The sequence below is a fragment of the Macrobrachium nipponense genome, chromosome 36 (assembly GCF_015104395.2).
Source record: "Macrobrachium nipponense isolate FS-2020 chromosome 36, ASM1510439v2, whole genome shotgun sequence".
Lineage (NCBI taxonomy): Eukaryota > Metazoa > Arthropoda > Malacostraca > Decapoda > Palaemonidae > Macrobrachium > Macrobrachium nipponense.
In genome coordinates, this window is record NC_087220.1 from 41,774,681 (window position 1) to 41,795,104 (window position 20,424).

General features: G+C 36.3%; 1 protein-coding gene across 1 annotated transcript in view; it reads right to left on the minus strand.

Moving 5' to 3' along the window:
• The window catches only part of LOC135203579 (cyclic nucleotide-gated cation channel subunit A-like), a 198,866-nt gene that overhangs the window by 45,395 nt on the left and 133,047 nt on the right, over positions 1-20,424 (minus strand). The window contains 3 exon segments of the mRNA XM_064233339.1: positions 4,661-4,885; positions 5,714-5,900; positions 6,456-6,618. Coding sequence (XP_064089409.1) covers positions 4,661-4,885; positions 5,714-5,900; positions 6,456-6,618 — 575 coding nt within the window.

Sequence of the window (20,424 nt, forward strand, 5' to 3'; positions counted from 1 at the left end):
ACCAGGTCTTGACGAGATCGTTGCACACAGCAATTCCATGGGGCTGGTCGTCGACGAGGACGACATCAATGACCTTCTCCAGGAGCACCAAGAGGAGCTTACAACGGATGACCTGAAGGAGTTGGAGGCCATGCAACATAACGTCATTCAAGAACAGTTCTCTAGCAGCGGCGAGGAGGTGGAGGACGACCCTATGACAACGGCAGAAATTAAGGATGCTCTAGCTGCTTTTCATAAGGTGCAATAATTTGTAGAAAAGAGACACCCCGAAAAGGCTTACACAGGTCGTATGCTTGCGCAGTTTGAAGATGTTTCCTTAAGTCGTTTCAGGAACATTGTGAAAAGTAGGCAGAAGCAATCTTCTTGGATAGTTATTTTTTAAAGAGGGCTTTAGTAGGAGTAAGCAAAAGGAAGATCCAATTGATACTATGAAAAAAACAGAAAGTTGAAAGTGGTGAAGAAATTGAAATTTTGTAAAAAAAAAAAAAAAAAAAAAAAAAAAAAAATTGCATAGCATAAAAAAGTAAAAAAAAAACTGTAAAAATAAATAAGAAAAAAAAATTTAATTTAAGTTTTTTGTAAAGATAAGTGTTACGGTTTTGTTAATGTGTTTCATAAAGTTTAGTCTATGTTTCCTGACATTTTTAATGTGTTTCTTGTAGTAAGTGTACGTACTACGTAACAAATTTTCTGTCGTTTGTCCTCCTCCTCTGTCGCCACTTTCAGAGATAGCCTCACTCGAAAGGTAAGGTTCCACATTTTACTACATACGTACATATGTACATACAGTATGTCTTGTTTATACCATGTACACTATAACACTTTATGTCCAGGTACTATAATACTATGTATTAAGTTGGGTATTGAATGGTCCAAGTTGTTGTATTTCATTGTTTATTGGTCAATTTAGCTTTATTATAAAATTTACTGGGGTGTTTTTGTAGGGCTTGGAATGAATTAGGCAATTTACATGCAGAATGCGGTTCAAGATACGAAAAGTTCAGGTTACGAAGGTGCCAGGCCTCAGGACAGTTTAATTTCGTATGTCGAGGGTACCACTGTATCTAATATATACAGATAATAGATATATATATACATATATATATATAGTATATATATATATATATATATATATCGAACTACAAATGTCCTTTAATATCTAATTCGCTCTACCTCGGAATTAATATTATTTTCATATATGCTTACCCGAGGGGGAATTTATTAAGCGATAATAGAATTGGCGACATCGACAGGCGCGAACCAGCGACCTCCCAATTCCAGGACTGGCAGTGAAGCCTTAAACCACCATGGTGTCAGGGTGGTTTAAGGCTTCACTGCCAGTCCTGGAATTGGGAGGTCTCTGGTTCGCGCGCCTGTCGATCGCCAATTCTATTATCGCTTAATAAATTCCCTCTCGGTTAAGCATATTTGAAAATATATTAATTCCGAGGTAGAGCCAATTAGATATTAAAGGACATTTGTAGTTCGATATATGTATATGAATCACGGTAATGTGATAGACTTATATATATATATATATATATATATATATATATATATATATATATATATATATATATATATATAATATCTGGATATATATATATCTAATCATATATATATATATATATATATATATATAATATGTATATAAATATATATATTACTATATATATATATATATATATATTACGTATATATAATATATATAATATATATATATATCTTATATATATATATATATATAGATATATTACTATATATATACAATTATATATATTAATATATATATATACATATTATATTTATATATAATATATATAATGATTATATATATATATATATCCTATATGTATCATATATATATATATACATAATATACTATATATATATATATATATATATATTATATCGTGTGTGTGTGCGTGTGTGTGTGTAATATATATATATATATATATATATATATATATATATATATATATCTATATATCTATATATCTATATATATATATATATATATATATATATATATATATATATATATTGTATATAAATATAAGTATGTATATATATATATATATATATATATATATATATACATACTTATATTTATATACAATATATATATATATATATATATATATATATATATATATATATATATATACATACTTATATTTATATACAATATATATATATATATATATAATATATATATATATATATATATATATATATATATATATATATATATATATATATATATATATATATATATATATGTATGTGTGTGTATGTACATATATATTATGTATATATATGTATGTATGTATGTATGTATATATATATATATATATGTGTTGTGTGTGTGTACATACATTTATATATATATATATATATATATATATATTATATATAGTATAGATAAATGTATGTTTGTGTATGTATGTATGTATGTATGTACACACACACACATACACACACACATATATATATATATGTATATATATATATATATATATATATATATATATATATATATATATATATATAAATAAATAAATATATATATATATATATATATATATATATATATATATATATATATATATATATGATGTATATATATATATATATATATATATGCGTGTGTGTGTGTGTGTGATATATATATATATATATATATATTATATATATATATATATATATATATATATATATATATATATATATATATATATATATATATATATAGTTTTCAGTAACTGAATCATCAATTGGAATGTAACAATAACTTATCTTTATCTGATGCTGTTTTTTAAATCTATGGGCACTTGTGGAGGTATGCTTGTGAAATCTGGGTCTTTGGATTGTTCTATAGGAATTTTTGGATAATGTAATATACGTACACATAACTCCTATAATTTACCCTTACCAGAATACTAGAAGTATTATATAGCATACTGTAATTTGCTTACTACAGTGGGGCCCCGTATTTGCATTTTCCGGATTCACGGATTTCTCTCTGGACCATATCTGCGCATTATTCACGGGAAATTCGCCTATTTGCGGTATTTTTCTATAAGAAATATCCAGAAATTCCTGTTTTTTTTATCAATCAATTTCATCATAAAATGCACTTTTTGTGATAAAAATTAAAAAAACCAGGTATACAAATTTTTATTTTTTTATTTTTTTCATTTTACCTACCAAAACAAGTCGCTTTCAGCGTTTTTATAGGGGTTCCAACTATTTGTGGATTCTAACTATCAGCGGGGGTGGGGTGGGGGGGTGGGTGTCTCATACACATCCCCTGCCAATACGGGGGGACCACTATACAGTGTTAGAAGTTTTCAACTGGCAAAATAAAAATAATAAAATAAATAAATAAACATTCTTTATGTTTAAAAGGCTGGCATGGAGAGATTCTTCTCAAAAAAAAAAAAAAAAATTACCAAGTACATTACACATTTCTTGTAGACTTAACTGGATAAACTGAAAATGCTGATGACTGACAAAATTTCTTAATGTGTTCACTGGCTGAAATCTGTAGTCACAAAATACCCGTCTGCTTTATAATCAAAATTGTGATGCATATTTAACATAAGGGGATTGGGCCATGAGGTGTGGCTTCTAAGTAACGATATGTTAAAATGTTGCGTCCAGTCCTCAAAAAGCTCACTGTATGGTACTTGTGAGAATTTACTTTGTTTAGAAGAATTTCTAATAATCTTGGTAGCAGTTTGGATTGCAGTTCTATTTGAAAGACAGAGGAAATCACGAATAGGAATACTATAGAATTTAAGTCAAAGACCAAGCGCTGGGACCTATGAGGTCATTCAGCGCTGAAAGGGAAATTGACAGCCAGAAGGTTTTGAAAGGTGTAACAAGAGGAAAACCTCACATCTGTTAGAGAAGGTGGGAACAATGTGAATTGAGATACAGTGAAAGGAATGAAGAGGTTGCAGCTAGGGGCCGAAGGGACGCTGCAAGAGCCTTAAGTAATACATACAGTGCACCACCGGAGGGGAACTGACGGCACTCTACACCCCTACTAGGAGAGGTGCTGCAAAGAACCTCAAGTAATACCTACAGTCAGGTCACGAGAACATAGTTGCCCTATTCATAAATACTGTAAGCAAATCCCATACCATAATGAGAAATTAGGAACAAGTGGTATTTACTCCCTTGAACAGACATCTTAGTCATAACTTTTTTGAACTGTTTTATAACTATGATGCCCTGGAGATACACATTTTTTGTTTTATCACATGCATGATTACCTATCTGAACTCAAATGGCAATGGAGAATGATTTATAAAAATGATCCCTCATCAAATACATTTCTGGTGAGTATTTATAAGTCAAGTAGTAATGTTTAAAATTGAGATTGATGTCTGATAGCTTAAAAATTGAATTAGGAAGGTGGAGTAGGACCTCTACATTCCTGAAAGCAAATTAGATAAGGATGACAATGTTGCTTGTGGAATTCTTCTATAGCAGGACATTAATGACTCATATAGGGCCCACTGTCCAAACTATAATGCTGCTATTAAGTATTATTTTTTAAAACTATATTCAGCTTCAGATGATCACCGAGATTAAAACGAACCCCAAAATTAAGGCTGACCCAAGGGATCAGGCTGAACAGATGAGTTACCTGTAAATATACTGGTGGGAGAATGTACCGTTCCTCCCCTCAGTGATATTCTTGTAGACCCAGCCGTCAGTAGCAAACCCGATGGCGTAACTGATGGCGAAATAGAAGCAGGCGTTCCAGTGGATGATCACCAGGATGTACAGCACCACCTTGCAGATGCGGAAGGCGTTGGGGAAGTTGGTATGCGTCTCTGTTTTGTTAAAGAACTCCCCCATTCGCTGGATTCTGTCACGTGAGGAAGGATGAGTTATCAAACTGTAAACAGTCCCTGCTGCTATCATACAAACAGCACATTTACTCCTGTGTGTTTTCTGGGTTACTCTTACTTGCAACTCTGAATTCCATATACTGCAATTATCGAAGGGTTTCTTTTACGTTTTAGGTTTATTTAAGGTGAGCAACTTTAGCGTTTTACTGCAAAACCCCGTAAAGAAAAGATATCGGCAGAAGCAGAAAATTTCAAAGCAGCGTTCTACTGGCTGAAACTACTGAAGTATATGGATTTCCTTTGTCATTCATTTACTGAAGTATATTGATTGCCTTTGTCATTCATACTGAAGTATATTGATTGCCTCTGTCATTCATCTACTGGAGTGTATGGATTTACTTTGTCAAACATCTACTGAAATATATGGGTTTCCTCTGTCATTCATCTACTGCAGTATGTTGATTGCCTTTGTCATTGATGTACTGGAGTATATGAATTGACTTTGTAATTTATTAACCCCAAGCAAAGAAAAAATTCAGTGGTAAAGAATGACTGAAACATTTGCAAAATCCTGTTCATATCACACCACCTCCATCTGGTTCAATACTAATAAAAAATACAAGCTGTGCAAAGCTGTCCACACCTAAGGGCACATTGCTTTAAATTCTTCAATTGTGTCAACATCCAACAGCTTATGTTATAGTTCTGATCTCGGCAAATTGAGAAAACAAATAGCTGGCGTCATCTGCATCCATATTTTATATCAATCGTTTTCAGTAAATATTCTTTTTAATATGACCAAAGAAAAGTGACCTGTGCTAAAGACGTGTCAAATATCCCCTTACCTAAACAATCTGTTTACCCTGACAAGGACGGGGCAGGGAACACGTCCATTGCAGCTGGTGCCGGTGGCTAGGTAAACGAGGTCAGTGGGCAATATGGAGATGACATCTACTCTAAAATTCCATGATTTCACGTAGTTCTTTCGTAGCTTAACGGGATCTTTCACCATTAGCCCCTGCTCAAGGTAACCTGTGGGAGAAATGGCTTTGAGAGAATACTACTAACAGAAAGAGGTTGGTAGGTACCATACTCGGCAGATCTGTTTAAATTACAAAATCATAGAAACTTTGAGCTCTCGAAATCTGCAAATTTGTATGGTTGTTAATTTAAGAATTACACTGACAAAAATCTTTCCAATTAACAGGGTTGTTTAAATAAGTAATACTACTTAGCAAGTTTGAGCTCTTGAAATCTGCAAACTTGTATGGCTGTTGATTCACGATTTCCACCGATGCAAAATTCTCTTACTTCGAAGGTGATTAAGCAAATGACTCAACTATGGCAAAATTACGCACATAAAAACTACTCTTAAATTACGGGTACAAAATCATGGGGTGGGGGGGACGGGTGAATAATGAGTACATTGGCCAAATAATTAAACAATGACAAACTGGACTCTGAGAATTCCTCGAAAAAATAAGGGGGCAGTTCTTGAGAATTAAGAACTACCTAGCTTGGAGAACTACCTGACTTGTATACAGAGGCTTTATTGACAAAATATTGTATATGAAAAAGTATTCTTACCTTCATGAGCTCGTATGACCATATCGATGATGTAAATGCCATCACAGATGTAGTCGAGAGATAACCAGAGAAGAGGGCAGAGATTATGTAGCTCCCAAAACACAGCACGCCCGATGATCATTATCCAGTTGTAGAGTAGGGCTATTGTCATCACCAGCAACCACTGGGAAAGGAATGAGGTCAATTAGTAACCATCGGGGAACATAGGGAATCAAATCTACGAAAGGAACACCACGCTATTCAAGCAGTAGTAACCACTGAGGAAAAAAAGTTAAGTATATCTTAGTTTTACCAGACCACTGAGCTGATTAACAGCTCTCCTGGGGCTGGCCCGAAGGATTAGATATATTTACGTGGCTAGGAACCAATTGGTCACCTAGCAACGGGACCTACAGATTATTGTGGGATCCGAACCACACTATATCGAGAAATGAATTTCTATCACCAGAAATAAATTCCTCTGATTCCGCGTTGGCCGAGCCGGGATTCGAACTTCGGACCACCGGATTGGCAGCCGAGCGCGAAAACCACTCGTCCAGCGAGGAACTACCACTGAGGAAAAATGAAAGAAATGTTACTCTCAGTACTACCTGTAACCACTTAAAAGAAGTACTAGAATAGTACATAAAACAATGATATTACTGTTTATACTTAAAGGTAAGTCATTCGCAAATAAGGGAGGGAGAGAAAGTCATAAAAGCAGAATCAAGCCTTCGGGCTGATGACCTTCAAGGCCCCTTGTCTCAACAGCAGCCGAAATTCGCCTGATTTGTTATCCTTGGCGAAGTTTATTGAGAAAGCAGTGGCTATACTGACTCGGCGTAAATCGGTAGGGAAGCCAAAATGTTTTGTTTGTAAGGCGAGTGAAGGACACTTGATGACAGGGGAAGGTGGTGCACACTCACTCACAAACTCTTTCATTCTCTCTCTCTCTCTCTCTCTCTCTCCTCTCTCTCTCTCTCTCTCTCTCTCATACACACACGAGGGTCACCCAGATAAAAAAAATCCACTAGAATTGCAACTAAACACAATCACTAGACAAGCAAACAATCGCGTTACAGCACTTCCTATAAACGCAGCTTTAAACTTGGACTCGTTCCAATAAAAAAAGAGGAGAGAGTAACCGAAGAGCGAACATCAAAAAGGGAGAGAAAAACACCTACAATTAACCCAAATAACGGCGTGAAGAGCCTCCAACAATAGATCGATTCTGAAGGAGAGCTAAAACTTCTGAGTAATCGTTACGAGGAAGACCATCATAGGAGTGAATAAAGAAAAAGGCTGACTCAGGGGTCCTTGTTGTTTCTAGCTCATTTCAGCACGTTTCAAGGTGGAATACAGTTTCATTATCACCACCAGCCGGGTTACCTTCCGGAGTTAATTTCTCCCTGTCGGAGTTTTTAAGGGTTCGCTGTTCATGAAGTTTGTATCTTGGCTTTTTAAATCTTTATTTGACGTTAATGTGAAGCAGGGACCAGAGCCTGGAGTATGGACATTATTATATAATTATATAATACGGTTCTATCAGCTCTACAAATCAATACAAATTATACAAAAATATAGCCAGTGGGAATAAGAATGTTTAAATATTCTTGGGAGAGAAATCCCATCTACCTTTAAGGTACTGTTCAGAGATTACACAAACTATTGTTCTCTCTCTCTCTCTCTCTCTCTCTCTCTCTCTCTCTCTCTCTCTCTCACACGCACACACACACTGAGGGACCTGGGGCAACCCGAACAAGATGTAAGGTCTCTCTCTCTCTCTCTCTCTCTCTCTCTCTCTAAAAATATCCAGGGAAGCCGCAAAGCAGTTTCTCTCGTCTCCATAAACTCAAAAGGAGGTCCCTATTGATATGCTGATAACAATCACATTCCCCCTCAGATTCGCTCTTGTCGTGAAACGCTCTTTCAATGGAGCCCTTTCAGGATTCATTGCGACCGTACAAGAATGCATTTTAAACACGAGGTAAAACAGAAAAAGTTACGAGAGGTAAATGAGTTTTTGTCGGTATCTGTGGCCTCTATACGGGAAGTAAAACGAAGGTGATGAGGAGGTTGAAACTCGTAAGAATACAGAGTTGACAAGACTGATACAAATTTGAAATGCGTTTAGGATTTGCTATAAATAAACTCGGCTAAAATAGCATTACATGGTTCCGGATTAGGACCTCCTAGTTATTCATTAAAATAAGATTTGCTATAGATAAACTCGGCTAGTTATTAAATAAAATAGTCAATCGGCCTTCTAGATATTATATATATTGTAAAATTCTAGGCAGTAATATTTATTCCATAATTATTTTTCTCGATCTTTCATGGAAATGTATCAATATGCCACAATAAATTCATTAACGGTTTTATATATAATCATTGTAACTTCTTTCAGAGTTATCTTTTATTATCTTTTTTAGTTTAAATTAAAAGTGACCCAACCCTAAATTCAAGAGGTCCACGTTTGACCCTTGGACATCGGGGATGACTGCTTCCGGCTGTATGCAACCCACAGTTGTCGACTACCAACCAGGTGTAATTCCCTACCACGTCTATAGTAGTCAACAAGATTTCCGAGGGAATGAAGTCACAGCATACCTTTCCTTGCAAGGCAGCGGTACTGAACAAGTTGTTGTTTGGTTTAAGTCCTGCCACTGCACAACGAACGCAGAGAGAGAGAGAGAGAGAGAGAGAGAGAGAGAGAGAGAGAGAGAGACTTCACTGGAGTTCACTTAAAAATGAAGAGCATTTTTCTTCACAATGGCGCAAGTATGACTCCCGTGAGGAATCTATAAGATCTACAAAAACAGCAGCAGTTTTAAACTTCAAAGTTGGTCCCTGTGAACAGCATTTAAGAAATCTAGGCAAATTAAATTCTTCAAAAGACAATCACAGGCTTAAGTCAGTCTTTGGAAAGCATTCACGTGCTAAATTTTGACCCTAAAGAGCACATGTCGTTGATAATTATACCTCTGCTCAGGCAAAATTATAAAAAACTGGCAAACATATTATACACAGAAATTATGTATAATAAATCCGTAAAGTAACTAAGTCTACGGGCATAACCAGCTCCGTTTCACGAGCAGACCCCGTTCCGTTTCAGGGAATCCCTACTCACCCCCACCCGCTTTGGCTAGGGGAGGCGAGTTAGGATGGAACCCCATAATAAACCATCTTATGGGTCACCACTATAACCCTGCCAGGTTTCATGCCCATCGGACCAGCCGTTTGGCCGTGACTGAATGACAGACGGACGGACAGACATAACGTCCATTATAGTAAGATGGGATTGTATGTGTTATATCCGTAGCAGAGAGGTGCAAAATATACAACTTCTACTCAGTAAATACTAAACGCATCACCTAAGAACTTGAGAGCGTATTGAAGTGACTAAATGGGCAATTATAAACGAAGGAAACCCTGGTTATTTGTTATTCAGTACTTGTCAGGAAACGATTTAGTGGCATGTATTTTATGTATTATAAATGTAAAACGAGTTCCCTACATTTCAAAGAATGTAAAATAGGTCTCCATCGTTGTATACAAATATACACATTGTAAATACACGTGCATACCAGCTAGCACATGTACGTAACATTTTTCCAACGTTACTGTACTAGCTATATATGAACTCTCTCTCTCTCTCTCTCTCTCTCTCTCTCTCTCTCTCTCTCTCTCTCTCTCTCTCTCTCTCTAACAAAACTAAGAGTCGGGTATAAAATTCACTGCTTAGGTCAACAGAAACATCCAAGTTTGTTAAGAAACGCAGCCCGTTCAGTTGCATGTTGAACGCGCTACCACCACCTACACTACGAGGCCACAGAGGGAAATGTTCCTAATGGTAGGGGAAAGAATCATATGCCCCTGCCTACCCCGGCCCCCGTCTCTCTCTCTTCTCTCTCTCTCTCTCTCTCTCTCTCTTAGGGTCCCTTGTTAAGATTTTCAATGGACCTGAAAGCCGTGTCTTCCACCAACACACTTGAGGCGCTCTCTCCTCAGCGTCCCGGAGTCGTGGCCATCACCACAAGACCACGAGAAATCGTCATTTTGATGAGTCTACGGGTTCCTCTATGAGCAAGAGCCCGTGCTGGCATAAGGCCAGCTTAATCTCAAACAAAAACATTTTGATGATGAGTGCTATCGAATCGAAATGGCCATAAACCTCGTTCATTTTGGAAAATTGTGAATTACTGTGAATGTTGCTGACCAACGCTGTTCTACACAACTGATGTTTGTCAAGAATATTCGAGGAAAGATAAAATACGACCCAATCGAAATGTTTCCCGACTAAGATAGGCTGGACAATATGAACGACTCGTTCATGTGGAAGAGATTCCATTCGATTTTTCTCCTTTAATCCATTGAAAGGAAATCAAAATAAATGTTTGCGATCTACAGGTAAAAAATAAAGCAAGCACAGCCTCGTTAGTCTTTGAAGCGCCTTGCGGGATGGGACAGTGAGTGACGTCACTGTAAGAGGCAACCCCCCAAACTCAACCAACAATAAACAACCCTCAGGCCGCGTGACAACTGACGCCTCGTTATACAGGAACCGCTGAAAATGCCGAAAATATTTGGACGTAGCGAGAAAAACGCCATGACAACTGAAAAAGGCTACAGAAACTACACGAAATTTATGGGCGCGAGAATGCTAGTCATTTGTGAACAGTCGCTTGGAGGAAGATACCTCCCAACCGGAGGACACAGCCAAGTACTACAAAGTTTTTATCAATCTGTTTTGAAATTATGAGAGAGCTGTTAAGAAGAAGGAGGAACGTCGTTTTTCGCAAACTTGGGCCATTTTCTTAAAAATCAATACACCACCTTCGTCTTCCAACAGAAGGGTCCCAGCTTAATAGATTCTATTAAAAAAACGAGTTTTCACAGCTACTGAATTAGTTTAACGGTAAAGAAGCATAAAAGAATTAGACAATGTAATCATGTATTTATATCTATTTCAGTATATGTACATGGTGAACTGCGCTTTTCGTTTTGGTACACGTGAGGAAAGCCCAGGGGATATTTCAAACCCTGCCAGAAGATTACACGTCTTAAGTCAAAATTCCTCTCAACATAATTTTATGATGAAACAAGGCGTGAGAAAATATTAATGAAATGGACAAAAACAAAACTGCCGAAAAACGGATGAAAGTTTGTATGCAAGAAAACGCTTGATAATCACGATCTTCAATCATTTCCTTTGTTACTTCGCTCGGTCCTGTTATACCATCTTTTTCTTGTCCATTTATAAGCATTCTATACATATGAATTTTAGTCAGAATTCTTTTGTTCCTCATAAACGGATGAACATAAGTGAAAAAGGCCTCTTCATTACAGCCCCACAGTGAAAAATGAATCATGCAAAGAATGAAATTGCTTGCACTCCATTCACTCTCAACGTACAAAATGTACGCAAGCAATGCTGTTGAGAATACGTATTAATATAATAATAATAATAACTATTATTATTGTTATCATTATTCAGAAGATGAAACCAATTCATAAGGAACATGCCCACAAGGGCCACTGACTTGAAGAGAAGCTTCTAAAAATATGATGTTCATTAGGAAGAAGTGAGACGAGGTACAGGGAAATACAGAGAGCAGAGGCCACAATTATAAAAAAAGAAAAAAAAAAAATAAATGAATAAATTGACCAATAGATAATTATATATTACAACGGGAGAAGAATATTATTGGGGAAGTCATGTAGTACATCATTAAATTTAAGATATAAAAAAAAAAAAAAAAAAAAAAAAAAAAAAAAAAAAAAAAAAAAAATTTAAAATAAATCTATATCTTTTCTCACTAAAGTCAACTTTCTGAATGCCATATTAAGTATATTCGTATGCCCCTAGAGAGAGAGAGAGAGAGAGAGAGAGAGAGAGAGAGAGAGAGAGAGAGAGAGAGAGAGAGAGAGAGACATTAATTGTACAAATCACAACGTAAGCATCAACAATGTATCATTTACATAAGGCCGACGAAACCACCAGCCTTCAGTTAACCTGGGGTCTTAAAAGATTACATTTTCCATTAATAATCTCTCTCTCTCTCTGAGGAATATTAAAAACACCGCCTCCATTTCCCTCACAGCGACTATCACTCCCACAGTAATTGCTTGAACGTCTCTTACCCAACTCGAGTCCCTTGATGCCTGGGTGATGTACATAAGTTTCTTAGGTTCGCTCACTTTTGGGGGCAAATGGGGCTTTTTTTTCTTTAATTTTTCTAATAGGTTTCCAACTGCTGGTTTTACGCAGAATACACAATATCTATATATATATATATAATATATATATATATATATATATATATAAAACAGTATAGCATAACAAATTAAGTAACCACACTCACATCGGCTGCTTAAACATTAACTGACATTCATAACTGGAACCCTTTTCGGTAGATCTGGTAATAACCCGGCGACGGGTATTTCTTTGGAAATTACAGTTTCCTATAGTATTTGGGTTGCTTATTAATAATTTACAGTTATTTTTTGGGGGTTGAGACTGTAATTTACCCTCGGGGGCTAGTCCTAAACACGGCGAAATACATTTGACGCCCCCTAGTGGCTGTCCTATTGGCGGGAACGTTCTTTGCAGTCCGTGCTGAGTTATTACCTACAATTACACACTTTTATTTCAATTTTACAACAAGAATTCATAACTACGTGATTTTTCGTTTGTCATAAATATTCACTCCTCCCGATCTTCCATGTCGAAAGCTGCGTTCTATACAAGACTCAGGAAATTCACTGTATTCATTTCCACTCAACTCGAAACAGCAACTCACTCAACACCTTTGTCCTTACCCTAAGTGAGACTATACTCGGTTTTTTTTTTATCTGTCCACCCGCCTTTGGTACTCGCCCATGGTAACACTGCGTCCCGGGCTTTAAATAGTTATTATATGTGTAAGTTTTAGGTAAATAAAAGGATATCTAGGTGCACATTTGTAACTGAAAAGTATTTTAATAATTTACTGGATGCGAATTACACCGTTAATATTCTATTAAAACACTTTTTAGATGCAAATGTACGCCCAGATATCCTTTTATTTACCTAAAACTTACACAGCGTAACTATTTAAAGCCCAGGACGCAGTGTTACCATGCGCGAGTACCACAGGCGGGTGGACAGATGGAAAAAAACAGAGTATAGTCTCCATTCCACCCAAGATCCAACACACGTTGAAATAGATTCAAATGCTGCTGCACTGAAAGCTAGTTTTAGGTAAGCACCCAGTTCACCACTCAAGTCAAATGTCGCGCATAGACGATAATGATTTGATTTGAATAAAAGCTTTTAGGCCAAAGGCCAAGCAATGGGACCTATGAGGTCATTCAGCACTGAAATGGAAATTGACAGTAAAAGGTTTGAAATGTTTAAGAGGATGAAAACCTAGCAGTTTGCACTATGAATTAATTGTCAAGAGAGGCTGGAAAGTGAGATGAAATAACTGAAGCAAGGACCAGGTCCTACAAATGAATGGGAAAGTTACTGCCTTACACAGACACAACACATACATACATTACACACACACACACACACACACACACACACACACACACACATATATATATATATATATATATATATATATATATATATATATGTTATAATAAAATAATATATTTGGGATACCATTGCAAGGTGATGTGCTGTGACATTTCTTCAAATGTAGGGAGTCGTCGTTTTAACTTCCCTTGCAGACAGTGCTCGAGGTGACAAGCTTAGGGAATGCTGATGTATCTTTTTGGGTGGCGTGATGTCAAAGTTGCTGTCTGTGCAGGTCAGTGCCACATCCTGTTGCTACGGGCGGTTGCAGAGGTGCCTTGTGAAACTGGTTCTAGGCAGTTCCTGGGCATGAACAATGTGTGTGAGTTCGTACGTGTGTGCGAGCTTTTTCCCTACATATGAGAGTATAAAGTAACCAAGGTGAGAGATCATTACAGAGGTGGCAGAAGCCAAGATGGCTTCTGCAAAAGTACTTTTGAGAAAAGTACTTTTGAGAAAAGGGTAAGCATACTTATTTTTTGGCCAAAAAGTGTGGCTTGTCTGTATTTTGAATATTTATTTCAAAGATGTTCTATTTCCTTTGACCTTTTGATCTGATTTATAATCTTTGCTTATCGATATGTATATGTTCTCTTGTCTTTTTATAGGCGATTCTGAGAAAGGGGAACTGACTCAATTGATATGGGAACTTAACTAATGTTTCATGGTGTTACTATGGAGCCTGTATATGACTTGCCCAGTTTTATGACTAGGATAATGTTGGATTATTGGAGTAGAAATATGGAGTGGGCTATTTGAGCTCAATCTTTCATTTAATCTTTTTGTTAAGAACCTGAGTTAATTTAGTTTACGCTTTGCTCTTATATAAATGTTATTTTTGTAAAGTTCACGAGTCTGATTTAATTGCCTTAGGTAATGGAGGGGGGGGGAGCAGTGTTGGCAAAAGAGAGAGAGAGAGGACGAGAGAGAGAGAGAGACGAGATTTAAGAGAGAGAAGAGAGAGAGAGAAGAGAGACGGGTGGGGTTGTTAAGGTTGGTTAGTGTTGGAGTGAGAGGAAATGGATGTTGTTGCCAGTGCCTCTGACACATGATCCATTGCTACCTTTCAAAATAGAAGAACAGAGATTAAGAATCTCGGTTAAATATATATATATATATATATATATATATATATATATATATATATATATATATTATATATATATAATAATACTAAAGTTGAAGGCGGTTGCTTGAAACCAGATAAGCATCATCGGAGAGGGTGGAGAGATACCAAAATCCTTTAAAGTTATGTATTTATTGCTGACGTTTCAGGGACCATGTGTCCCATTTTCGAAGCTAAAAAATTAAAGAATAACAGAATTAAAATGAGACTCAGATTAAAACATGATAAAAAGTTATTTCTTAACAAAATGCAAATTAGGTACAAGAGAAGGGAACAGTGATTACCAAGTAGTGCTGAAGGCAAAAGCTGAGTGACTGTCAGGGTCCGTTTTGGTGCCGACGGAAACTCAAGAGAGGTACAGAGGAGTTGACGTGACTGAGTATTTAATTGGGGAACCAGTTGTTTGATAAAAAGAGATTCGAGTATTGCCCAATTGGTGTTCGTTTGGAGCTTTGCCTATGATTTTGAAATCCTTGTAATTTATATTGTATTTGCATTTTTCCCATGATCTCTAATACAGGAAAATTCGGGGTTTGATAGTTTGACACCCGTACGATAGCTAACGCCACGATGGGAATCTAATCTTACCTTTAACAATCTGGGTGGAGCCCACGTACTTCCCCAGGTCACATCTGGGGCAATTAAACAAATATATGACTCTCGAGGTCATCAAAGGAAGCAGACTCTCTTTATATTTAAACAAGGACTTGATGGTCATGGGTTACATGGGATCAATTAAGTTGACTGCTGGTAGGTATTTGTTTTTGCTTACAATAAATCTCAGTTCTTGATAAAAAATGGCTATCTATATTAGGGGGACACTAGCGTACAGATGTAGTTTGGTACCGGTTGGCAGTTCAAACTTTGGGTGGAAGATATTATTTAGAAATTTTCGCAATTGTTGTAAAAGAGTTCTGATGGAAAAACAGTTATTTTACAAAGTACTGGTGGAGGGACGTAATTTAATTCATGAAACTTATTCCATCCGGGGATGTTAAAAAATAAACGCTCTGTGGAAGAGAGTAGACAGGGAATTTAACTTGAAATTAAAAAAGCAGTGGCTATAAAAGTTAGAACCCAGACCAGTAAACGTTCTCTTCTAAAAAACAGTGGTATTAAAATGTTCGTCAAGTCTAAAAAACCAAACACATCAAGGAAGGGCAGTTTATTTTCATTTTCATATTCAATTGTGAACTTGATATTTGGATGCATTTCATTGGCAAGTTCGAGGAATTCGTCTGCCCGATCTTTATTTCTAAATAACAGGAATGTGTCGTCAACAAATCTGCTATAAAATAGAGGGTGACAAGCCAGAGGGCAGCCGTCCAGCAACTGCTCCTCCAGGGAGCACATGAAAATATTAGCAAAAGTGGGGCCTAAAGGTGATCCCATGGCCATACCATCGACTTGTACGTATGCTTTCCCATTAAAAATGAAGGCAGTGTCCAGCACCGCCAACTGAAGTAACTTTTTAAAATCCGTGATATTAAAATTATTAAAAAGAACATCTGGGTTTGGAAAAATTCGATTTAAAATAATTTCAATTGTTTCTTCCACTGGAATATTAGTAAAAAGTGATTCGACATCCAGACTAGTCATAAAAAGGTCCGAGTCCTTGTGGTAAAATCCTTTCTTTTTAAAGTTTTCTGAATTTTTAATGCTATACTCCATTAGTAGTTAAAGGAGCTAAAAGTGGGACAAGAAATTTGGCCAATTTATAATTAGGTGTATCATATGAGGTGAGTATGGGTCTCATTGGGATACCTTCCTTGTGAATCTTAGGTAACCCATACATTACTCCGAACGAAGCACCTGTACTGTATAGCAATTCGTAAGTGTCGGTACTGATAATATTACGGTCTTTAGGCTTTAAGAAAACGGTTTATTCGATCCTCTACTTTAAAAATGGTTGAGTATTGAGGTTCACCTATTTTTTGGAATTTTGTTTCTTCACCCAAAATATTTTCCATTTTTGATACATATTCCTGTTTGTTTAGAATTACAGTACCTTTTCCTTTATCCGGTCTGGTTATTATCAACTCATCATGTTTAGCCAGTTCTTTGAGGATATTTAGATCATTTTTAGAAAAGAATGGTGTCCATCGTGTAGTTAGGTTGTTATAAGTTTCTGAGCTAACGCCTGCATTTGAAAACGTAGATTCGCCACGTCAGTGTGGAGGCGAAGTTCATTAACCTGGAAAACAAAGACTCCAACGAACAAAAAAATTGGTTGTAGGAAGGTTTGAGCAAGGAAGGCCAAAGTCTAGACCTAGGGAGAGTAGGAATTCCTCTCTCTTTGATAATTTATAATTAGATAAATTGAATACAGAATTATTGGCATGAAATTAGGTATACAAATCCCCAATTTACTCAGTTTCCTCTCATGAGTCCCGCCGGGACAATTGATACAATAATCGCATACTTTTATAAACATACATTTAAAGACAAAACGGTCAATAATAGACAATTTATCCGTAACACTCGTAAAAAGGCCATTCACGAGTCCAGTGAGTTTAACAATATTTTTGTTTTTATAATTAATCTCCATTTCTAATAATTTTGTTGTTGCTTCATCATAAAAGGGAGTTTGATACAAAGAAGATTTATACAATTTGAATTTTACAAAATTAGGAATGATATTGTTGAGGCGGCAGTATTGCAGGAATTCGAGGTCAAGTTCTGCTTTCCGCGGAGGTGGTAAGGAGCTCGTTACCGTAGCGGCCTCTAATCAGTGCATGGAATCCATCGTAACCCTGCAGTCTCACCCGGAAGAGGAAAAGGAGAGCGAAGACAAAACGAAGGGCAGCCATGATGAACGGTCCAACGGAGAGTCATAAGTCTTCACCTTATCATAGTACTAAAGTTGAAGGCGGTTGCTTGAAACCAGATAAGCATCATCGGAGGGTGGAGAGATACCAAAATCCTTTAAAGTTATGTATTTATTGCTGACGTTTCAGGGACCATGTGTCCATTTTCGAAGCTAAAAAATTAAAGAATAACAGAATTAAAATGAGACTCAGATTAAAACATGATAAAAAGTTATTTCTTAACAAAATGCAAATTAGGTACAAGAGAAGGGAACAGTGATTACCAAGTAGTGCTGAAGGCAAAAGCTGAGTGACTGTCAGGGTCCGTTTTTGGTGCCGGACGGAAAACTCAAGAGAGGTACAGAGGGAGTTGACGTGGACTGAGTATTTAATTGGGGAACCAGTTGTTTGATAAAAAGAGATTCGAGTATTGCCATTGGTGTTCGTTTGGAGAAAAAAAAGGCTTTGCCTATGATTTTGAAATCCTTGTAATTTATATTGTATTTGCATTTTTCCCATGATCTCTAATACAGGAAAATTCGGGGTTTGATAGTTTGACACCGTACGATAGCTAAAGGTAAGATTAGATTCCCATCGTGGCGTTAGCTATCGTACGGGTGTCAAACTATCAAACCCCGAATTTTCCTGTATTAGAGATCATGGGAAAAAATGCAAATACAATATAAATTACAAGGATTTCAAAATCATAGGCAAAGCTCCAAACGAACACCAATTGGCAATACTCGAATCTCTTTTTATCAAACAACTGGTTCCCCAATTAAATACTCAGTCCACGTCAACTCCTCTGTACCTCTCTTGAGTTTCCGTCGGCACCAAAACGGACCCTGACAGTCACTCAGCTTTTGCCTTCAGCACTACTTGGTAATCACTGTTCCCTTCTCTTGTACCTAATTTGCATTTTGTTAAGAAATAACTTTTTATCATGTTTAATCTGAGTCTCATTTTAATTCTGTTATTCTTTTAATTTTTTAGCTTCGAAAATGGGACACATGGTCCTGAAAACGTCAGCAATAAATACATAAACTTTAAAGGATTTTGGTATCTCTCCACCCTCCGATGATGCTTATTGGTTTCAAGCAACCGCCTTCAACTTTAGTACTATGATAAGGTGAAGACTTATGACTCTCCGTTGGACCGTTCATCATGGCTGCCCTTCGTTTTATCTTCGCTCTTCTTTTCCTCTTCCGGGTGAGACTGCAGGGTTACGATGGATTCCATGCACTGATTAGAGGCCGCTACGGTAACGAGCTCCTTACCACCTCCAGGACTTTAGAGAAAATTACGAGACGTCTGCGGAAAGCCGAACTTGACCTCGAATTCCTGCAATACTGCCGCCTCAACAATATCATTCCTAATTTTATAAAATTCAAATTGTATAAATCTTCTTTGTATCAAACTCCCTTTTATGATGAAGCAACTACAAAATTATTAGAAATGGAGATTAATTATAAAAACAAAAATATTGTTAAACTCACTGGACTCGTGAATGGCCTTTTTTTCTTTTTACGAGTGTTACGGATAAATTGTCTATTATTGACCGTTTTGTCTTTAAATGTATGTTTAATAAAGTATTGCAGATTATGTATCAATTGTCGGCGGACTCATGAGAGGAAACTGAGTAAATTGGGGATTTGTATACCTAATTTTCATGCCAATAATTCTGTATTCAATTTATCTAATTATAAATTATCAAAGAGAGAGGAATTCCTACTCTCCCTAGGTCTAGACTTTGGCCTTCCTTGCTACAAACCTTCCTACAACCAATTTTTTTGTTCGTTGGAGTCTTTGTTTTCCAGGTTAATGAAACTTCGCCTCCACACTGACGTGGCGAATCTACGTTTTCAAATGCAGGCGTTAGCTCAGAAAACTATAACAACCTAACTACACGATGGACACCATTCTTTTCTAAAAATGATCTAATATCCTCAAAGAACTGGCTAAACATGATGAGTTGATAATAACCAGACCGGATAAAGGAAAAGGTACTGTAATTCTAAACAAACAGGAATATGTATCAAAAATGGAAAATATTTTGGGTGAAGAAACAAAATTCCAAAAAATAGGTGAACCTCAATACTCAACCATTTTTAAAGTAGAGGATCGAATAAAACCGTTTCTTAAAAGCCTAAAAGACCGTAATATTATCAGTACCGACACTTACGAATTGCTATACAGTACAGGTGCTTCGTTCGGAGTAATGTATGGGTTACCTAAGATTCACAAGGAAGGTATCCCAATGGAGACCATACTCACCTCATATGATACACCTAATTATAAATTGGCCAAATTTCTTGTCCCACTTTTAGCTCCTTTAACTACTAATGAGTATAGCATTAAAAATTCAGAAAACTTTAAAGAAAGGATTTTACCACAAGACTCGGACCTTTTTATGACTAGTCTGGATGTCGAATCACTTTTTACTAATATTCCAGTGGAAGAAAAACCACAATTGAAATTATTTTTTAAATC